Source organism: Alexandromys fortis, unplaced genomic scaffold (genome assembly GCF_014885135.2).
Source record: "Alexandromys fortis isolate MF-2015 unplaced genomic scaffold, M_Fortis_MF-2015_v1.1 scaffold_74, whole genome shotgun sequence".
In the NCBI taxonomy this organism is placed as follows: Eukaryota; Metazoa; Chordata; class Mammalia; order Rodentia; family Cricetidae; genus Alexandromys; species Alexandromys fortis.
The window spans coordinates 1,979,921-1,999,389 of record NW_026068008.1 but is presented as its reverse complement, the minus strand read 5'-3'; the positions used below and the strand labels follow the sequence as shown (position 1 = coordinate 1,999,389).

At 36.4% G+C, this 19,469-nt stretch overlaps 1 protein-coding gene and 1 long non-coding RNA gene across 11 annotated transcripts in view; one reads left to right on the top strand and one right to left on the bottom strand.

Moving 5' to 3' along the window:
- LOC126513380 (uncharacterized) overlaps window positions 1-16,945 on the bottom strand; it is a 71,023-nt gene extending 54,078 nt beyond the window's left edge. For 4 of the 8 annotated variants that reach the window (XR_007595313.1, XR_007595309.1, XR_007595314.1 and 1 more), the window contains exon 1: window positions 16,624-16,944. This is a non-coding gene — a long non-coding RNA (uncharacterized lncRNA). Of the gene's footprint in view, window positions 1-16,623 lie in introns of all 8 variants that reach the window. The other 4 variants (XR_007595310.1, XR_007595316.1, XR_007595312.1 and 1 more) reach the window with 3 other exon arrangements.
- Window positions 1-19,437, top strand: part of Il7 (interleukin 7) — a 41,960-nt gene extending 22,523 nt beyond the window's left edge. For all 3 annotated transcript variants that reach the window (XM_050161737.1, XM_050161735.1, XM_050161736.1), the window contains 3 exons: window positions 15,865-15,945; window positions 16,961-17,092; window positions 18,890-19,437. In XM_050161737.1, the coding sequence (XP_050017694.1) occupies window positions 15,871-15,945; window positions 16,961-17,092; window positions 18,890-18,997 (315 nt within the window). In that variant the 5' untranslated portion in view covers window positions 15,865-15,870 and the 3' untranslated portion in view covers window positions 18,998-19,437. The remainder of the gene's footprint in view (window positions 1-15,864; window positions 15,946-16,960; window positions 17,093-18,889) is intronic.
- Window positions 19,438-19,469: the final 32 nt, after the last annotated feature.

The window sequence follows — 19,469 nt, the reverse complement described above, 5'->3', positions numbered from 1 at the left end:
GTAACGAGGCAGTTGTCTCATATCAGATAGGACTGCTCCAGTCAAGGCTGAAATCCTGGACCTGAAATGAAGGTTTTTTTATGTTTTTATGAAATACTTCTTATGGACTGTACATAAACTATTAAATAATGTGTGTGACTATACATAAGAACTGTCTGTCATCCTCAGTCAGAGACCTGTGAAGTAAACCGTTTTGAAGGAGAGATAAGGAGCTTGAAGAAATAATTACAAAACGATGGGATGATTATGGCTTAAAATGTTGAAGGAACCAGCTAATTTGACCTGGCTGCTTAGTACTGATACCTAAACGTGAATGGCTCCATCAAGAACTCAGATGGAAATCTGAGTAAGTTTAGAAAATGTAGACGTGGAAACATTCCAGTTTGAAGAAGTGAACTGAATTTTGTAAGAGCAAGTGATACAGAGTGAGTAGTTTTAACTGCGGAGTGGTAGAGTTAGATTTGAACTTGAGAGGACACGCCCAGTGAAAACCTATAGAAAGGATGTGCCCGCATTGACATTTGAACCTACAGAAAGGACATCCCAGCATTGACCAAGTCTAGCTCGCAAGGGAGGCCTCCTCTACCTTCTTTTGCCTCTGTCTCTTTTATTGGCAAGACTCATTTGCTTTATACTTGGCCTGTAGGTGTCCTACAGCTAGTCCTTTGATGGGTCTGGCATAAATAATATACTTGTGCTTGAAGAGCTAATTTATCAAGTTTATATTAATTTTACGAGTTTTAAACCCACTTCTAAACATTGTTTGAGGTTTCAGTCTTTTTTTCTATATGATTAGAAGGTTGAATCTCAGCCAGATAGCTGGTTATTACATAACATTTTAACCACATAGTGATAATATCTGTGCTCTAGTTGTTTTTCTATCAGTACACGTTATTTGTGCAAGTTAATTAATTCAGTGGTCATCGCTGGTATTAAGGGCTGTGATGGAGAAACGAAATTTACAGAGAAGAAAATTTTCTGTACACCATGGTGATTACAGAGAGCAATGCCTGGTATTTCATATGCCATGGCACAATGGATACCACATCAACATACAGAACACTAGTCATGTGATAATGAACAAATAAGTTAATATTTCCTGCCAAATTTCTTTATTTCTAAAACAAAGATAAAATCAGCATCTATACTTTAATGAATTGGCATAAGTATAAAATGATTTAATAGACAAAGACCGATGGAACAATGTCTTGAATTTGGTAAGAGCTTATCAATCATAGCATATAACTCAGTATAGAAAGAAAACGCATGCAACAATGCAAACTTGTTGTCCTACATCCATCCCTAAGAAGAGATGAGAATAAAACCCTGTTGCATTCAAAATGGTTCTAAGTTGCTTGACCCAAGCAAGTAAATTTCTATTAACAAACATATAAAATGATTTTGCATTTTATAGATGCAAATCCACAAACTTGTCTTTATTAACTTCTGTCTTCAAATTTTTATTAGCCATTTGTTTCTTTTAATAAAATACTACCCAAAACTCCAGTGAGGCCCTAAGCTATAGCTGGCCTCCATTGTGGAATGTCCACTTCTGGGTGAGCCTTGAGTTAACATGTGGAACCCCAAACTTCATGGACTAGCGAGTGTGGGAAAGCCATTGCTCTAAGCAATCCTCTTCATTTTGCACAAGATGTTCAAACATAGGCTCCCTCCTATCACCCCAGTAGAGGAACACTGGACTGGAGGTAAAATCATTTGAATTAGAGGCCCTGCTTTGTCATTGTCCATTCGACTTTGAACAACCCATTTAATTCTTTCAGAGACTCATTTTATTTCATTCATAATTAGAATTTTGAATTGCATAAAGTCTGGTGTCTATTCTTATTATAACATTATTTAATTTCAATACCATGATTAACTTCAGGTCTACAAGTTTTTCTGCTTCGTTGATATAGAATGACAGTCTACTCTGAAGTTCTCGAAAGAGCTATCCAAGCAGAAAAACCTTACAATTCCAATCTACATATGCAGAGCAGTGTATACAAACTTTACCGTCTGTGGCACGGCATCAAGTGCAGGTGGCTGTGTTGCCAGGTTTCCAATAACTATGCAGTGTGTCTACATTTGACATGAACACTGTTATCCAAGGAAACCTGCCAAATGTTGACTCATATCATTCCTGCAACAGCCTTTCTTATCATCAGTCTTACATAACTACAACTTAATTAGCACAAAGTAATAAAACAACACATTGTATACTGAAGTTGACTCTGTAGTAGGGCTGGGAAGGCACCCCCCACCCAGTATAGAATACACATTCACCTTCTGCAAAAGGGATTCAGTGTAGATATAATTTTGTAAAATTGTTTAATAACTAGTCTTATTAGTTGCTTTTTTTGAGATCTTCCTTTATTTTGCATTTAATGTTAATATTTCTAGTCAGTTTTACCAACTGACTTTTTATGCTTTTCCATAAAACAAGTTGTATACAGGTATTTTCATAAGCAAAAAATTTAGCTATATTAATGTTTGTTATCTAAGTATTTGGTGGGGCAGCTTCAAGATGATATTCTGAAATACTACTTTGAGAAATAACATTGTAGAAGTTCTTTTTGGAGGAGAAGTTTTTGTATTTTCCCCCTTGGAATTCTCTACAATAAATGTCCATAGACACTAATTGTCAAAACATTTATTTCTCGATTTCTGCTACTGTTTTAACTATAATCAACACACAGAGAATAAAACATGTTGACTTAGGAGAATAAGCTAAATAAGCAGAATAGCAACTACAGGTGTCTTGAGCTTCCCTTGACCTAGTTACTCTTGGCCAGAAGAGTGGGAGATTAATATTACACTTTGGTTTAATTAAATATTTTGTTATTTACTACAATGTAATACACATTAAAATTTCTACATAATTTTTAGTAGAATGCATTTTCTGGATATTTAATCAATGTATTAAGTGTATTTCATTTCTTGAATGTCAGGAAAATACTATTCATATTCATAATAATGATATAATAAACAAACAAGAAGATTGCAGTTTGTGTTCTAAGATAGTTGTCTTCATTACCTTAGAAACATAGGGTAACTAAAGAAGAGACTTGGGGTATAGAATTTTATAGGAATTGTCTGAGCTTTTACAAATGCCTGTTATTTGTTACCTTAGCAAAAGTTGTTTATTGATGAGAACTTGTAAAGAGTTAGCCAAAATATTAATATATTAAACATGGTTCAGCCCACAAATTTCCCCCATATCCTTTTGGCAGAAAACAAAACAATTTGGGAGTTGATTGCCATATAATTTACTTTACACTGAACCAGGCCTCTCTATTTAGTAAGACATTGCCAGGTTGCAGCCAGAGCTTTCAGTCAACCATGTGAGCTGCAAGCTTCCAGCAAGGCAGAATTTTTGCAAGCAAGCTTTCTCCTCATTCTGCATTTGTCCTGCCTCTCACTCTATTCCTCTCATGATTCATGTTACCCATCACAGAACCTGCTTCTCAGGCAAAATGAGTCTTTCTGAGTATTTCCTAAACAAGTACTTATCATTACAAAGCAGGGCTGAGACCATGTCATAGCCTGGGGCAGTAACTTCCCGCTAGTTGTTCCAGAGCGCGAGACTAATTCCTTATCTGGAAACTATTCTTTGCATTTTGCTTACCCTAACTTTCACCCTATATCAACTGTTACCTTTCTAACAGTATAATTAAATAGGATTGCTTACTATTTTCCAAACAAGCTATGCATTTTTGGAGCACAGTGCCTTCCTACCGTTTTCTCATTCTGGAGTTCCTTCTCCAGTGTTCTCTTTCCCCATTAGTCATATATTGAAATGTAGGAAACATCTAGACTTAAGCTCTTTCAAAAAATTTGTCAAAATTTAATCTTTTAAAAAAAACATTTACTTTGACTACTATGAAGACATATCTTACTACAAAATATTAAATTATATTACATAAAATATTTTAAAGTAAATGTATGCATTGGTAAATGAATAAAAAGCATCATTAATATATGGAAGAAAGTTAAGATTTATATGTATTTTTGATAAAATTTATCTTTACAACTCTACTAATTTAGCTAAAACTTTTGAATCAAGTTCATGTATACAAAGACAGCACAGTGAATAACATATAAGCATTGTAAGCTACCTTATGTGTGAATGTTAGCTACTAAGACATAGTTATGTGCTGGGTAGTGGTCACACATGCCTTTAATCCCAGCACATGGGCAGCAGAGGCAGGCGGATCTCTTTGAGTTTAGGGCCAGCCTGGTCTACAAGAGCTAGTTCCAGCACAGGCTCCAAAGCAAGACAGAAACCCTGTCTAGAAAAACAAAGAAACAAAACAAAACAAAAAGACATAGCTATGCATGCTACAATAGCAATAACCACTGAGGTCAGGTACTTAGTAAGAGGTTAGGGGGTAGGAGTGAATATCTTACGAAAGTAGAAATCGAATATATTGTTACAGAGAGAAAGGCTGGAACTAAACTAGGATTAAATAGGGAGTGGTAGAAGGAAATGATAAAGGAGCAATAATGGGTAGGGACAACTAACACTGAAGGTCACTTGTAGGAACCTCTTGTGGACACTTTCTAAAATGTATGCATATATGAAAGAAATCTAAGTGGAATCACCAAATGATAGAGAGACAGTGTCCCAACTAGATGTCTTACACCACCAGGTAAAATTTTGAGTGTCAGGAACAGGTAATATCTTGTTGAGTCATTGGACCAAGGGGGCCATGAAAACTCCAAACATCACAAGTTATTGCCAAAGTTATTTATTGTGTGCTCGCCACAAACTAATAGGTAAGGCCCAATTGTTGAAGACAACACACATTATTATAGTGATGTATTTGCTACAATCTAGGATTCTGCGCAGCTTATTATCCTATCCCTAACCCTAATTCTAACCATAGATATTTTACTGTATCTATAACTTTCTTAAATGTTTCTTTCACTAGCAAAATGTATGTAAAATTTCTCTCAGGTCTTCTTATAGTTTGACATTGTTTTTTTTGTTTGTTTGTTTGTGTTTTTCAGTAAAAAATAGCTCGCTGCCTGGAAGTGCCATAGGTTATTCATTTACCTGCTGAGAGATGTTTTAATTGCTTCACAACTGAGAAAATAACAAAGCCACTTTAAATCTCTGTTTGCAGCATTTGTATGAGCATGCTTTCAAATCCTTTGGGTAAATATTGAGGATCAAGATTGCTGAGTTAAAGAAAAGTTTGCTTAATTTTATAAGATAAACAATGAAACTGCCTTCCAAATGGAAGTGCCATTTTGGATTCCCACAGGCAATAACTGAGAATTCTTATTGCTCCATACCCTGTCCAGTATTTGGTGTGGCCTGTTTTAGATTTTAGATATTGCAAAAGTCATGAGAGGGATGTGGTATTCCATTGTTTTCTTTTCCTTTCCCTGGTGACATGCGGTGCTGAACATCTCTTCATATACGTTGTCATACGCATATCTTCCTTAGTGAGGTGTGTGCTCAGGACTTACAAGTTTTTTACCTTTTTGAATGGATTCTTCTTTATCTTACTGTTGTTTTAAGACTTCTATTTAAAAATTTAAAAATATACTTTATTTGCTGATTCTTGTGAAACTTTTCCCTTGTCTGCAGTATATCTTCACATTCTCATGACCCTTCATTTTTTTGCAGCACAAAATTATAAAATTGGGTGGGTTTTCACTTTCAGTTATTTCTTTCATACTCTTAAAGGATCATATTTTTAAATTATTGCATTTTAAAATATCAGCATGGAAATGGTCATCTAGGTTTCCCCTATATCATAGTCCAGGAGGACTTTAGTGTTTTCTATCACATCATGGTTCACTTGATTTTATAAAAGGTATAATATTTGTGTCTCCCTTCTTTTGGTGTAAGAATGTCACCCTAAACCACTTGTTGGAATGTGATGTTGTGTTTATTACCTTTCTTTTCTGCCACAAATCAGCTCACTAGTTTCAAATAGGTCTACCTAAAAGGTGTTGGGTGTCCCTTCGGCCTTCTTGTTCCTCTTTTCTCTGTGCCACAGGATCATGATGATTGTCTTTCTAGTGTGTCTCCAGATGAGGCAATGTCTGCTCTTGAGCTTTGTTCTTCAATATTGTTTGCTATGAAGAGTCCTTCTTCTCAACATAAACATTAGAATTGTTTTTTTTTTTTTAATTCTCAAAAGGATTCCGTGGCATTTTAACTTGGATTATAATGGCTTTGTAAAGTAGTTTGAACATTGAGCAGTCTTTCCATGTATGAACATGAGATGTCTCTTTCTTCACTATTCTTTTAATATCTTCTGAGTTTTTAAAACAATTTTCTATGAACATAAGATGTCTCTCTTCACTATTCTTTTCATATCTTCTAAGTTTTTAAACAGTTTTCTAGATATAAATTTTCTTTTCAAGATATAGGCCATAAAATCTCATTTTAGGGAGGTTACAATATATTTACATCATATTTGACTGGTATTTGCTAGCACAGTCATTCATCACACAGGGTGTTGGTGTTAGGATAGTTTCAGATACTAAAAGTCAGAGATATTCATGTCTCTCACATAAAATGAGAAAATTTCTCCTAGCCTTAGGTGTTTTTAGTTTCTAATGGACTTTATATAAACACTTATTTTGTATATGTAAACACAATCATGAAAATTTTCATTAATCTGTTGATATGATCAATTATATTAATTGGTATTTAAATGCTAAATCATCTTTGCTTGGTTAGGATAATATTACTTGAATAGGCATATATTTTATAGGATTTAATATGCCAGTGTTTTCTTGAGAAGTATGCATCTAGGTTCATGAGGCATTTTAATCTATAGTTTTCTTGCAACATCTTTGTATAATTTTTGTATCATGGTAATGATGTGGGATGTAGTGATGAGCTGCTGGCAGGTCTGCTTTTTGTCCCACCCAGCTCCCGCATGGCTAGCTTTACATCTGAAATAAGAACACACAAATTGTATTCATTTAAACATTGCCTGGCCCATTAGTTTCAGCCTCTTATTGGCTAATTCTCACATCTTGCTTAACCCATTTCTAATAATCTGTGTAGCACCATGAGGTGGTGGCTTACCGGGAAAGATTCAGCATGTCTGATCTAGCAGCTGGCTCCATTGCGTCTGACCCAGAGAGTAGAGGCATGGCAATTGCCTCACTTCCCCCTTCCTCACAGCATTCTGTTCTGTCTACTCCACCCACCTAAGGGCTGGCCTATCAAATGGCCAAGGCAGTTTCTTTATTCACCAATGAAATCGACACAAAACAGAAGACCCTCCCACATCAGTGGAATGTCTTTCTGATTATGTGTTGCTTATATTGGTTAATGAATAAAGCTGTTTTGGTCAACAGCTTAGCAGAGTAAGGCCAGGTGGGAAATCGGAGCCTTGTAGCTACTGCAGGAGAAATACACTAGAACCTTACCTATAAACCACAGCATCAAGGCAATTCACAGATTAATAGAAATGCATTAATTTAAGATGTAAGATCTACCTAGAAATATGCCTTTACCTTTGGCAAAACAGTGTTGTAATTAATAAAGTTTTGTGTGATTATTCAGATCTGGGTAATTATTTGGTGATTATTCAGATTACATGGCAATGCTAATCGTTTGATGAGTTAGAAAAGATTCCACTCCTTCTTTCACCTAGAAGACATGGCTGACCACTAATGGAATTTTTCCTTTAAGATTTGGAAGAATAATCAGTAAAACTTGAGCGCAGTATATTCTAGAATATTAATAATTATATAATATTTAAATTAACTAAAGTTTATTCAAATCTCTTTTATATATGTGTTGCAAGATTATTTTATCCAAATTACTTGTTTATTTCATTTAAACTGTTATATGTGGACATAGAATTATTCATAACAGTTCTAATTCCAATTGGCTCTAAGTAATGTAGCCTTTTGAATCTGTTACTAATAATTTGCATATTCTTTTTATTTCTTAATATGGCTAGGGGTTTGTTGATTAAGCTTTTGATTTGGGGAGAAAGGTATCTACTTGTCACCAAATGATTTGTTGAAATACTGTACTGCATTGTATTGCTTTTGCTTCTTTACTTGATTTAATTCTTTTTGTTCTCTATTTTTTTTTCCTTAGGTAGTTTGGATTTAATTTACTTTATGGTCAGTTTTCTCATTTTAAATCTGAGATTGATTATAATACATGTTATTATTTTTATTTATTCCACAATTATCTTTAGCACTCTCCTCTCCTTATTAGCTCATTTTTCCTTTTATGGATAAATTCGTACAAGCCTACATGACCTTCATTTGGCATTTACAGTATGGGATGCATCATCAGAACAACCTATTTCCTTAGCTTTACTTTTAACTCACTATCTTTGATTTGTACCTATCTGTTTGACAACTGTTCTTCAGTTTGACATCATCCCAAGTTGGTTTTGGTCATGGTGTTTAATTACAGCAATTAAAACTGTAGCAAAGATACCTGCAAGACATTATTCAATAACAGATGACAAATAAAATCTGATACTCAAAGAAATACATACTTGACCTCTTCCAGTCCAAACCAGTATATACTCTACAGTTGACTTTTACTTGTAGGACTTAGAAAAGGTTTCTTAAGAAACCTTTGGATTGGACTGGAGAGATGGCTCAGTAGTTAAGAGCACTGGCTGCTCTTCCAGAGGTCCTGAGTTCAATTCCCAGCAACCACATGGTGGCTCTCAACCATCTGTAATGAGATCTGGCGCCCTCCTCTGGTGTGCGGACATACATGGAGGCAGAATGTTGTATACATAATAAACAAATGAATCTTTTTTTAAAAAAAGAGAAACCTTTGGATTGAACATGTTCTTTTTTAGAATGCTGCATCTCTTATGTACCAGATATGTTACCTTATTTTGATTTGTTTTTATTCAGCCATCTATTGCTATGCCACTTTCACTCCAGAGGGAGCTAATTGTAATCATTGTTTTCTAGGTTTTGCATCCCTCTACCCCTTTATCCCTAGGCAACTTGTAGTATGGCACTTGGTTGAATGCCCAGTCCTAGACAAGCCTCAATGGGGTTCCTAAGTACAACTGGTCTGTAGGCGCTCATGGCACTTGCCTATTGCAATAATAAATTCCATGACTAAAAGCAACTTGGGGCAGAAAAGCTTGTTTCAGTTTACAGTTGTAATTTATCGAGAAAGGGGAATTGGGGCAGGAACTGAAGACAGAAACTTGAAAACAGGAACTTAAGCAGAGACCATAGAGAAATGCTTCTTTCTGGCTTTCTCCCTGTGACTTGCTCAGTTTGCTTTTTTATAAATGCAAAGATCTCCTGCCAAGGGTTGGAACCACCCAGATTGAGCTAGGTCCTTCCACATCAAACATTAATCATTAAAATGCCCTAGAGACAAGTCCTGTAGACAAAAATAAAGGAGGCATTTCTCAACTCTCTATTTAGGTTTCATGTCTCAGCTTATGTCATGTTAACAATGACAAAACCAACTAGGGTAATACCATTTTTTCATAACTTTATAACTACGAAGTTGAAAATTAATTGTGGCTATCAGGTCTGTTTCTACCACCACACAATAATACATTGAAAGGAGAAACCATATATAATTTTTACTATAGTTGTATCTCTACTACTAAATGGTGCATAGTAGGTGCACACCAAGTATTTGATTAGAGACAAGTGATTTTTCTTTTAAATTATCAACTAAGTGCCAACTCAAAATATAGTCTGCTAAGCTAAAAATTTTGTACCAACTGCAACAGGATTCTGCAAACAACATACAACTTTACAAATTTCATACAGGGAACAGGAGCTCAACATTTTATAGGCTCTTTCCCAGGAGACTTTTGATGGACTAAGATTTTTCCATGGTTAGGTTGTGATGATAGTGATCTGAAAATAAGAATCTTTTTGTAGAAAACAAATTTCCAAAAACTAGAAAAAAAGCTTAATATTGAGTCTTCCATTTCTTTGTAAATACTTTGTATCCCGAAGACCAGTCGCAGAAAGCAAACACAATGAAGCAGCAAACAGGCACTTAAGTACTGACTGGAAGCAACGAAGCAACAGATGCATGTGGTCATGAGGAATAGGTGGAATCACTACTGCAATTCTCTCCTAGAAAGAAGAACCAAAAGGACTAGTCTATGCTGGAAAATACAATTGGCTAACAAAGCATCTGGTCTGCTGACAACCTTTCTCTTCACTCCCTTTGGTTTCGGTCAGTTAACTGATGTCTAACAGTAGCTTTTACTACTTAACAAAGACATATACCAATCATTGCTGACACTCAGAGATGTACTCTGTGATCCATCGTTTCCAAGTAATTCATTCTGAGTCATGATATAGAAGAATATGGTTGTCTTCGCACATGGCTACAAAATCTTTGAAATAGAGTTCAATTCCTTCTTCCTGAATATAGAATAGAATTAACGATTCCATTTGAGCCAATGAAATAAAGTGGAAAAGACAGTGTGTGATTTCTAAAACGGAATCAGAAAGTATAGAAAATGTCTTTCTTTTGAATGTTAAACACTGAAGGAAATCCAGACACCATGTTTAAGGACTCAAGAAGGCCCAAAGAAAGGCTCTTGTGGTAAAACCCCAAGAGCTCCTATTATAAATAAACTAGCACCTTGAGAGTAAATACTCATTAGTCAAAACATGATGACTACAGGTAAGGCCGACAGAAGATGTAGATTAGAAGGCTCTGCCAAATTCTAACCTTCAGAAATCACAAAGATTTTTTTTATTTATGCTACCTTTACTGAAATTTATTATGCAGTGATAGATCATGAACCAGCTGCTTCCTGATGCTTGTCTGCATACAGAAAAATCAGAAGAGGCCAATGTCAAGACTGAAGTGTTCACTGGTCTAATCTGTTTATGTCTACAACTGAAGATTCAGTATTTAGGTCAAATCCAATATTTATGAGCAAAAAATATATTTCCCTGCAATAAATTATGTCATTCACACATACCAAATTCTAGTCCCTGGAAATTTATGGTAAAGGAGTCCTTGAAAATGTAATTAAATCAAAGATTTGACATGGAGCAATTATACTGGACAAATCAGAGGAACTCTGCTATGTTCTTATAAAACAGAAAGCTGAGACACCAGAGACAGACACAAATATAAGGCAGGAATTCTAGGGATGCTGGCAGCCAGCAATAGATAGAAGAGCCAGAGTATGGATCCTCCCTTAGACCCTTCAGCCAATACTTTGATTTTAAATTTCTTATTTCTAGGAATGTGACAGCAATTCTTTCTTTCTTTCTTTCTTTCTTTCTTTCTTTCTTTCTTTCTTTCTTTTTTTGAATCAACATGCTTCTCGTAATTTGCTACAGCAGCCACAGGAAGTGGGCCCATTCCCCCATGAAGTGGGAGGCACTTCTAAGTATTAGTTGAAAAATGATCTAATCAGCTTTAGCATCCACATAGAAAGTCCGAAGTACTATTTATTGATTCTTCCAAAAATGAAGAACAAACACAATACATAAGCAAAGTAGACTGGAAGAATTTAAGTAAAAAGATTAGGGCCAATGAGATGGCTCACTGTGTAAAGGTACTTCTGTACAGGCCTACAGACATGAGTTCAGTCTCTGGTCTCATGGCTGACAGGAAAGACGCATGCTGTTGTGAGAACACAAATGTACTCTCTTACATGCACACTGAACAAATAGATTACCCAGAAAAGCAGTAGAAAATGCTAAAGTTTTTCTTCTTAACATTCTTTAAGAAACTAACATAAAATGAGCCCAGATTAATACAATATTAGAGAAGCAAATATTGGAAGAATGTTGAGCTCCTTAGATTTTCAGGGGAAAATAAAGACTAAATTATAAATTGGAAATTAGAGCCTCATTAAATAATCATATGTAATATTTTGTAGAAAAGCACATAAAGCAAAGTAATTAAAGAATAAATACACTTTTAAAATTATATAGAGGGTATATGCTATGATCAGTGTTTGTAAATAAAGGTATACCAGGCCTGACCATGCTGTTGTTCGGAAGATTGATAACAGTGAGACTTTGGACAAGAAAAGTCAGTTAAATGTTTAAGTGGGGTTTAATAGGCCATTGTGGTAAAAATATGGAAGACAGTAGAACTGAGGACAATTTGAACTATGTGGACATTGCTCAAGGAATTTCAGAGAACACCAGTTGCACTAAAGATCATTCTTGTTGATATTTTGGCAAAGACTATAGATGCTTTCTGCCCTTGTCAAAAAAAAAATCCACCTGAGGCTAAACTGAAGAATTTTAAATTAATAGCATTGGCAGAGGAGATTTCAAGATGGCGTAGCACCAACCGTGCCAAGTGATCACTCACGCATATCTACAGCAAAGAGAAGAGAACACTGCTAAGAGAAATACAAAATTCACAGTTTGAGGAGGAAAATGGAACCAAAAAATTTAGTATTGGGGCTCAAGCAGATGAGAAGCTTAAAGGCCCGATGCTGAACAGAATAAAGAGAGGGGTAACCTCCAGGCAAGACCCCTCCCAGCTAATCCTGCAAGAATTTCCTTGGCTGAACAATAAGGGAAGGTTTATGCAAATGTAATTCGAGGAGGAGCCAGGTTCCAATGCCAGCAAGTAGGAGAACTTCTGGCTTTACAGTCAGATTCCAACCCTAGCAAACAGTAGTTCTTCTGGCTTTAGTCAAGAAAAATACCGGAAAGGGGTTATGGAATCTGCCTCCGTGGTTTAGAAAAGCTGTTCAGGTGAGGCATGTGGCGAGGGTGTCCATGCACAGAGGCCCAGAGAAGTCATTGCACTAAGCCGTGAAGGTGAAGCTTGGGTTGTGATGGAGATGCCAAAATGCTGGAGAAGCTATGGCCTGGGGTACTTGTCATGAGCAGAAGCAACACGGGCTGTGGAACCAGCCCAGGAAAGATAAGGGTGTTTTCAGTCAGCAAAGCTGGAAGGTGTGGGAGATAGGAAGAGCTATCTATTCAGCCCTTTGACGTTGGGCAGAGAGATACAGAATTTGGAGTTTGCCCCGTGGGTTTCAGACCTTCTTTGGTCCAGTGGTTCATTAATATGTTCCTGTTCCTCCCTTGTGCTCTGGTAATGTATATTTTGTGCCGCTGTTGTTGGAAGTATGTGATCAGTATTTTGATTTTTGCTTTTACAGGGTTTTACAATTAAGAAATTGCCTTAAGTCTCAAAGAGATTCAGGACTTTGAATGTTAAAAGTCCTGAGGCTCATAGACGATGGAGACTTTTGAAGTTGGACTGGATTAACATTATGAGGTGGCTGCAAGCCTATGGGGACCGGGGAGTGGAATATGGTGGTTTAAATGAGACCAGCCCATGGGCTCATATATTTGAATATTTAGTTCTCAGTTGGTGGAATAATTTGGGAAAAATTAGAAGCTGTGGCTTTGTTGGAGAGGTGAGGGAGGGCTTTGAGGTTTCAAGTACCACGCCAGGCCTAGTTTCTGCCTGCTTCCTGTGGATGAGGATGTGAGGCTTGCAGTCACTACTCCAATTGCCCTGTCTGTCTGCTTTCTGTCATGGTAGTCATAGTCTAAATCTCTCAAACTGTACCAGGCCCCTCACTTAAATACTGTCTTTTAAATGAGCTGTGTTGATCCTGGTGTCTCTTCACAACAAAAAGTAATTAAGACAAGAGGATTAAACAAGTAATAGAAATAAAACTGAAAGGTATAACCTAATGAAATCAAAGACCTTTTCTAGGAACAAATTCAAACAATAGCTCACAATGTTTTGACACATCTGTTATGGGTTTTCCAAATTTAATATAAACGTGGAATAATGTTGAAATGAACCAAAATGCCTATAAGAATCTATTATGTTGGTACTTGCTAAATCACGAGAAAGGAACTGTTTTCTTTTGCTATGGATTCATACTCAGAACTGCTCTTTGTTGTTTATTTTAAAACGCGGTGGGAAAGTGAAAGATGCCACATGACAGAGCTCAGGTGGATGGATTTTTTTTAATGGGGGAAAGTGAATGGGAAAAGGGGGGAGGGGAGACCGACCTCTGTGGATACAAGATCAGAAGGGAAGAGGCAGAGAGAGGGGGAGGTGGACAGAGAGAGAGAAGAGGTCCCCCCCCCTTTTTTTTTTTGGCTTTTCCAGATAGGATTAAGGTCTACCTTTTAAAAGGGAAAATAATGAGCCAGGCAGTGGTGGCCCACCTTTAAACCCAGAACTTGGGAGGCAGAGGCAGGTGGATCTCTGTGAGTTCGAGGCCTTGTCTACAAGAGCTAGTTCCAGGACAGCAAAAGATACACACACACACACACACACATTAAACCAAAAAAATCAAAACAACAACAACAAAAGAAACATAACGAATGTACACAGAAGGTACTCTTAGTGGCTACAGCTGAGGATATGTCCTGCAGGACCCCAAGGCCAGATCAGTACAGATGCCTGAATACTAAAACTCTTGATGGCCTTGATTAACAGCTTTAGAAGGCAGCTCTGACATCTTATATGCCCATGTTAAAAGTATAGTGCCATAGTTCTTGGTCAAACTTGTGGCAAGCAATTCAGTCAGTACAGCATCCTCTTTTGCAGGCATACAAAGCTGAATTGTATTAGTTTTCCAGAGCATTGGCCTAACCAAAAAGAATTCAAAAATACTGTAATGAAATTTGCTACAATGCTTCAAGAATTTAACTGGGTGATGTATTTCATATGAGATTTTTTATGTGTAACCAAAGAAAACTGTATATACAATTTGATGTTATTCTTGTGATTAAATAAAAGGTGACAGAAAAATGACTTAATAAACAAATAAGTTCTTACTATGTTTATCTATAATTCGAGGATAGTTTTAGGAATTACATGTCTTGCAACTGTCATGTTTAGAGCATGAACTACATACTGCATGGCTGGCACAGACACATCTCCAAAGCATGCTTTTCCAAAGGTGAGACGTTTCTATGCTCTAAGAAGGAGTGACCCATGCACCAAATACCACAGGAAACAAGGTCACTATTCCCTAATTAGCTTCAATTCAGGGTGTGGAGAAAACTTTGAACAAGGGTCATCACTAAGTGCAGAATCTTTAAACAATTATGTGTCCAGGTGTAGTGATAGGAGCGGCGGGGCTGCGTCCCCTGCACCCGGCCGCCCGCATGTCTAGCTTATACCCGAAATAATTACACGGAAACTGTATTCTTTTAAACACTGCCTGACCCATTAGTTCCAGCCTCTTATTGGTTAGCTCTTACATATTGTTCTAACCCATTTCTAATATTCTGTGTAGCCCACGAGGTGGCTTACCAGGCAGGATCTTAAGCTGTGTCTTTCTGGAGTGGGAGAACCATGGCGACTCCTCAACTAAGCTTCTTTCTCCCAGCATTCTCTTCTGTTTACTCCACCCACCTATGTTCTAACCAATAAAATGGGCCAAGGCAGTTTCTTTATTATAATTAACCAATGTCCTTCCTCCATCATTCAGGCACAACTGTTTATGGGTAAAAGAGTAAAACATGTATTTTGAAGCCAGCAAAGCTCTCATCTTTGTGCAAGCAATAAGAACAATCTACACTTTCCTGAGTAGCAGACGAACATCACAAGCCATTTATTAATATCTTGTCCTTGCTCTGTTTACTGTTCCCACAATATCAACCCAACTAAAGCTGTCTGGAGTCTTGGAAAAGTACAAGCGCCTGGTATTGCTAGTTTGTTGGACAGAGCTAGTTCAACTTGTTCTTAAAAGTTTCTGAATCTTATTTGAGGTGATCCTGTACATGTTTCCTTATTTTTCATGTAAAGAACACTATTCTTATGCCTTGTTAGTAGAATCAGGCAAATTTACCTTCCATAAAGTGTTCATATTAATACCTGATATTAAAATGTCATTTTGCAACTATGCTAGGGACATCCTCAGTGTTAACCATATTGTTTTATATTATTTATTACAGGACAAAATGACAGGAAATGGTAACAATTGCCCAAATAAAGAACCAAACTTTTTTAAAAAACATCCATGTGATGATGCAAAGGTAATGATAATTTGGAATTTATCATATGAGCTTGATTTTACACAGACTTGGTTAGATAATGAAATAAATGCCACAATCTTTTTATCTTAATGACAGGATTATTATTCATCTATCATATTATACTGTGGTCTATTGTATGTTAATTTTACCAATATCCTCTCTATGATAGATTAAAAAGTAAATAATTTGATCTTCTACTTTCTTGTTTTTTACCTTGAAAATACTAAAAGCTGAATATTAAGGAACAAATGTCTCCTCCACCAAAAAAAATGTATGAAGGTCTTGTTAAAGTGATTGCAATGCACACACTCACACACACACAAACACACACACCAAGTCACTAGTTTTAGACAACTTGAAATTTTTGTTTTAGTATTTGCTGAAGTTTATGCACAAATCAACTCTAGTTGGTCAATTATAATGGAAAAAAACTTTTAAGTTTGTAATTTTCCCCAAAGAAAAAGAGATGCTCTTTAATATTCTTCCCACAAAACATAGCTATTAACACCACAGTATCACAAAACCATCAATTCTTTTCATTTATTAACTAATTTATCAGAAAAGCCTATGGTTTAGGTTACACGGCTTTTCTTTTTCTTTCTCCTTTTTTATATTACTATCAGCTATTCTTCCAGAACTCTAATTTTCAAAAATGGTAGCAAGACAACCCGTACATACCTTTCCTCGCTCGTGTCTCCAGCAGCCTTCTTCTTTGGTTATCCTGTTAAAAGTATATAGTCTTGCAATGTGCTCACCCACAAACAATAAAGCCACATGTACGTAGTGGAGAAACGACTATTTAAAAGCCAGATAATCATTAAACCAAAGTGTAGGCACTTCATGTTCTGATTCCTCAGAGCCAAGCAGTTTCATTCCTGTTACTTGTCAGTCACGTGATTAACCAGAATAGAAAGCTGGGGTGGAGGCGGGGCTTTACTAAGGGACAGGCTCTAGCTTTCTGTTAATTGACAAACTAAAAACTCTTACCCAGCCCTTTTGATTTCTTTTCCAATAGGAAGCTGCTTTTTTAAATCGTGCTGCTCGCAAGTTGAATCAGTTTCTTAAAATGAATATCAGTGAAGAATTCAATATCCACTTACTAACAGTTTCCCAAGGCACACAGACACTAGTGAACTGCACAAGCAAGGTAAGCGTGGGTTGTTTCCTGTGAACCAAATATCCATCATCTCTGTTAGGAGGATGTCATTTCCTCTCAAAGGGAAGCTCTCTTGCCCTGGCTACAAAGTCAGAAAGCCCATTTGAATCTGCTTGAAAATCCTAACCAATCTGGGACATTGAACAATGAGCATGCTGGCTTGTGGATGATGGATTTTTCTTATTATTGTTATAATATATTATTATATTCTTATTATTGTTGTTTTGATCAACACACACATGGGAGCATTGGCAGTAGGTGAGTTTGCATACACTGGACATTAGGAAGTCCTAGGCATTCCAACTTGAATTATAAAATTCAAAGTACACAAATAATGTGAGACAGGAGCAAGATGCAAAGAGCCTGGGACTAAGAATTTGAAAAGTTTAGAATATTTTAATCTGCAGAATCTCAGAGATAAAAGCATGTTTTTTTTTTTTCCCACCAACTTTTCCCATGTTATGTATTGTTGTACACGACCATTCATGGTGAATGGTGGGTAAATCTCCTCACACACAAAACTCAGCCAATGCTTAACATTCCTTACAGAAAGTGATGGAGTTTCTGTATATAACCTACACATATCCTCCTATATGTTCTAAATTGCATGTGGACTTCTTAAAATGCTGACAGGAAAATAAATAATATTTAGTTGTAATGATGTGCAGTTTGAAGAGCAATGACAAGAAAGAGTGTACACATGTTCAGTGCCGTCCCCTCACAGTCTTCAAACATCCTTAAATTGCGGTGTTTTCAAGGATGGAAAACCTATGGCTGTGTACTATACCAACACTAATACCATGAAGTACCAACTTAATTTCTCCTATCCACGTATAGCAAGTTAGTTAAGTGTACTTCCATCGGTACTTTAAGAATGTTCTGTTGTCCCCACTGAAAAAGAGTTTCCCCCCATCTATCTTCAAAATCTGTTATCGACTCTTTGAAGTTATTTAAAAGCTACATGCTGGTATTACTTAAGCATATGATTAGTAGAGAAATGAATTTGTGACTAAATTAAAAAGAGATGAGTTCAAGATGTAGCCATTACTACTGCGTCACCACTGGCTCTTCCCTCTTTGTGACTTAGTATCCTCATTTCTGGACAGAGGTGAAATCATCAAGGTCGTAGGGTTATCAAGTAAAGAGAATAAAGTAAAATATGTGGAGTGCTGAGAGTAATATCTGTCCTAAAAATATTCAATAACTGGTTCTTCACTAAGTGAGGAATCATTCATTATACCATGCCACATGGCTCAGAGGAAGTATGGCCACCACCCTCCAGAATCTGCTGTATGCAGGCACCTCTTCTCTACACTGTACCAATAGCATTTAAAAGTTCTTAATGAGGTGAGAAAACAAACTTATGAGGCAGATGGCAGTCCTACTTTAGTAAACACTATGTTTTGTAGCAAACAATAAGGTACCAGTTGAATCAGACAAATTATTATTAATCTAATTATTTTTGGTGTTGAATACTTTCACTAAAATGTTTTACATATTCAATTAAATCATGTAAAAACTATATATTTTATGGATGTTTCAACTCTTGTGTACACTGACGCAGGGTGAAAGCGACAAATGAAATGTTGAGCACAAGTAGACTGGCCTTTCCTGTTCATCAGAAATCATAATCATCATAGATCATAGTTTTAAGATGGCATGCAAGAGTTGCCATCCTAATATACAAAATGTTAGGAATACTCTAATATGATGAAAAATGAAAAGCAAATATTTTGAGATGCATTTTATTAAAATAGTAAATTAAATTTTATGGGTTTATTTCTTTAGGAAGAAAAGAATCCAAAGGACCAGAAAAAGAATGACCCATGTTTCCTGAAGAGACTGCTGAGAGAGATAAAGACCTGCTGGAATAAAATCTTGAAAGGCAGCATATAAACGTAGGACATGAAATGGAGTTGCAACCTCAAGTTTCTACAGTGGAAGAGTTGGAATCCTGGAAGTTGCTGGATGTCTCCTGGCCAAATGATCAGAGCACCTGGGAAATGCACAGTAAGGTACTAGAAGATGGACACAAACAATACAGTCAGAATATACATATGGACAGAGATCAGCTGTACTGATGCTACAAAGCAATCGTGCCATCTGCATGATTAAAGTTTCCCAAATATTTTAGAAGATAACGTATCTACAAAAATAAAGCCTACAAGGATTCAAAGTCACCACTGTTTTCTTATCAAAATGATGTGATGGCCCACTGAGCATCATGACCCATCTGAAGAGTGGAACTGTTGCTTTGTAAGCTGGAGATGCCGGAGGGCTCACAGTGATGAAAACTGCTCATGGGAACAAGACAGTCACAGCATAAAACAGCAGCGGCAAAAAAAAAAAAAAAAAAAAAAAAAAAAAA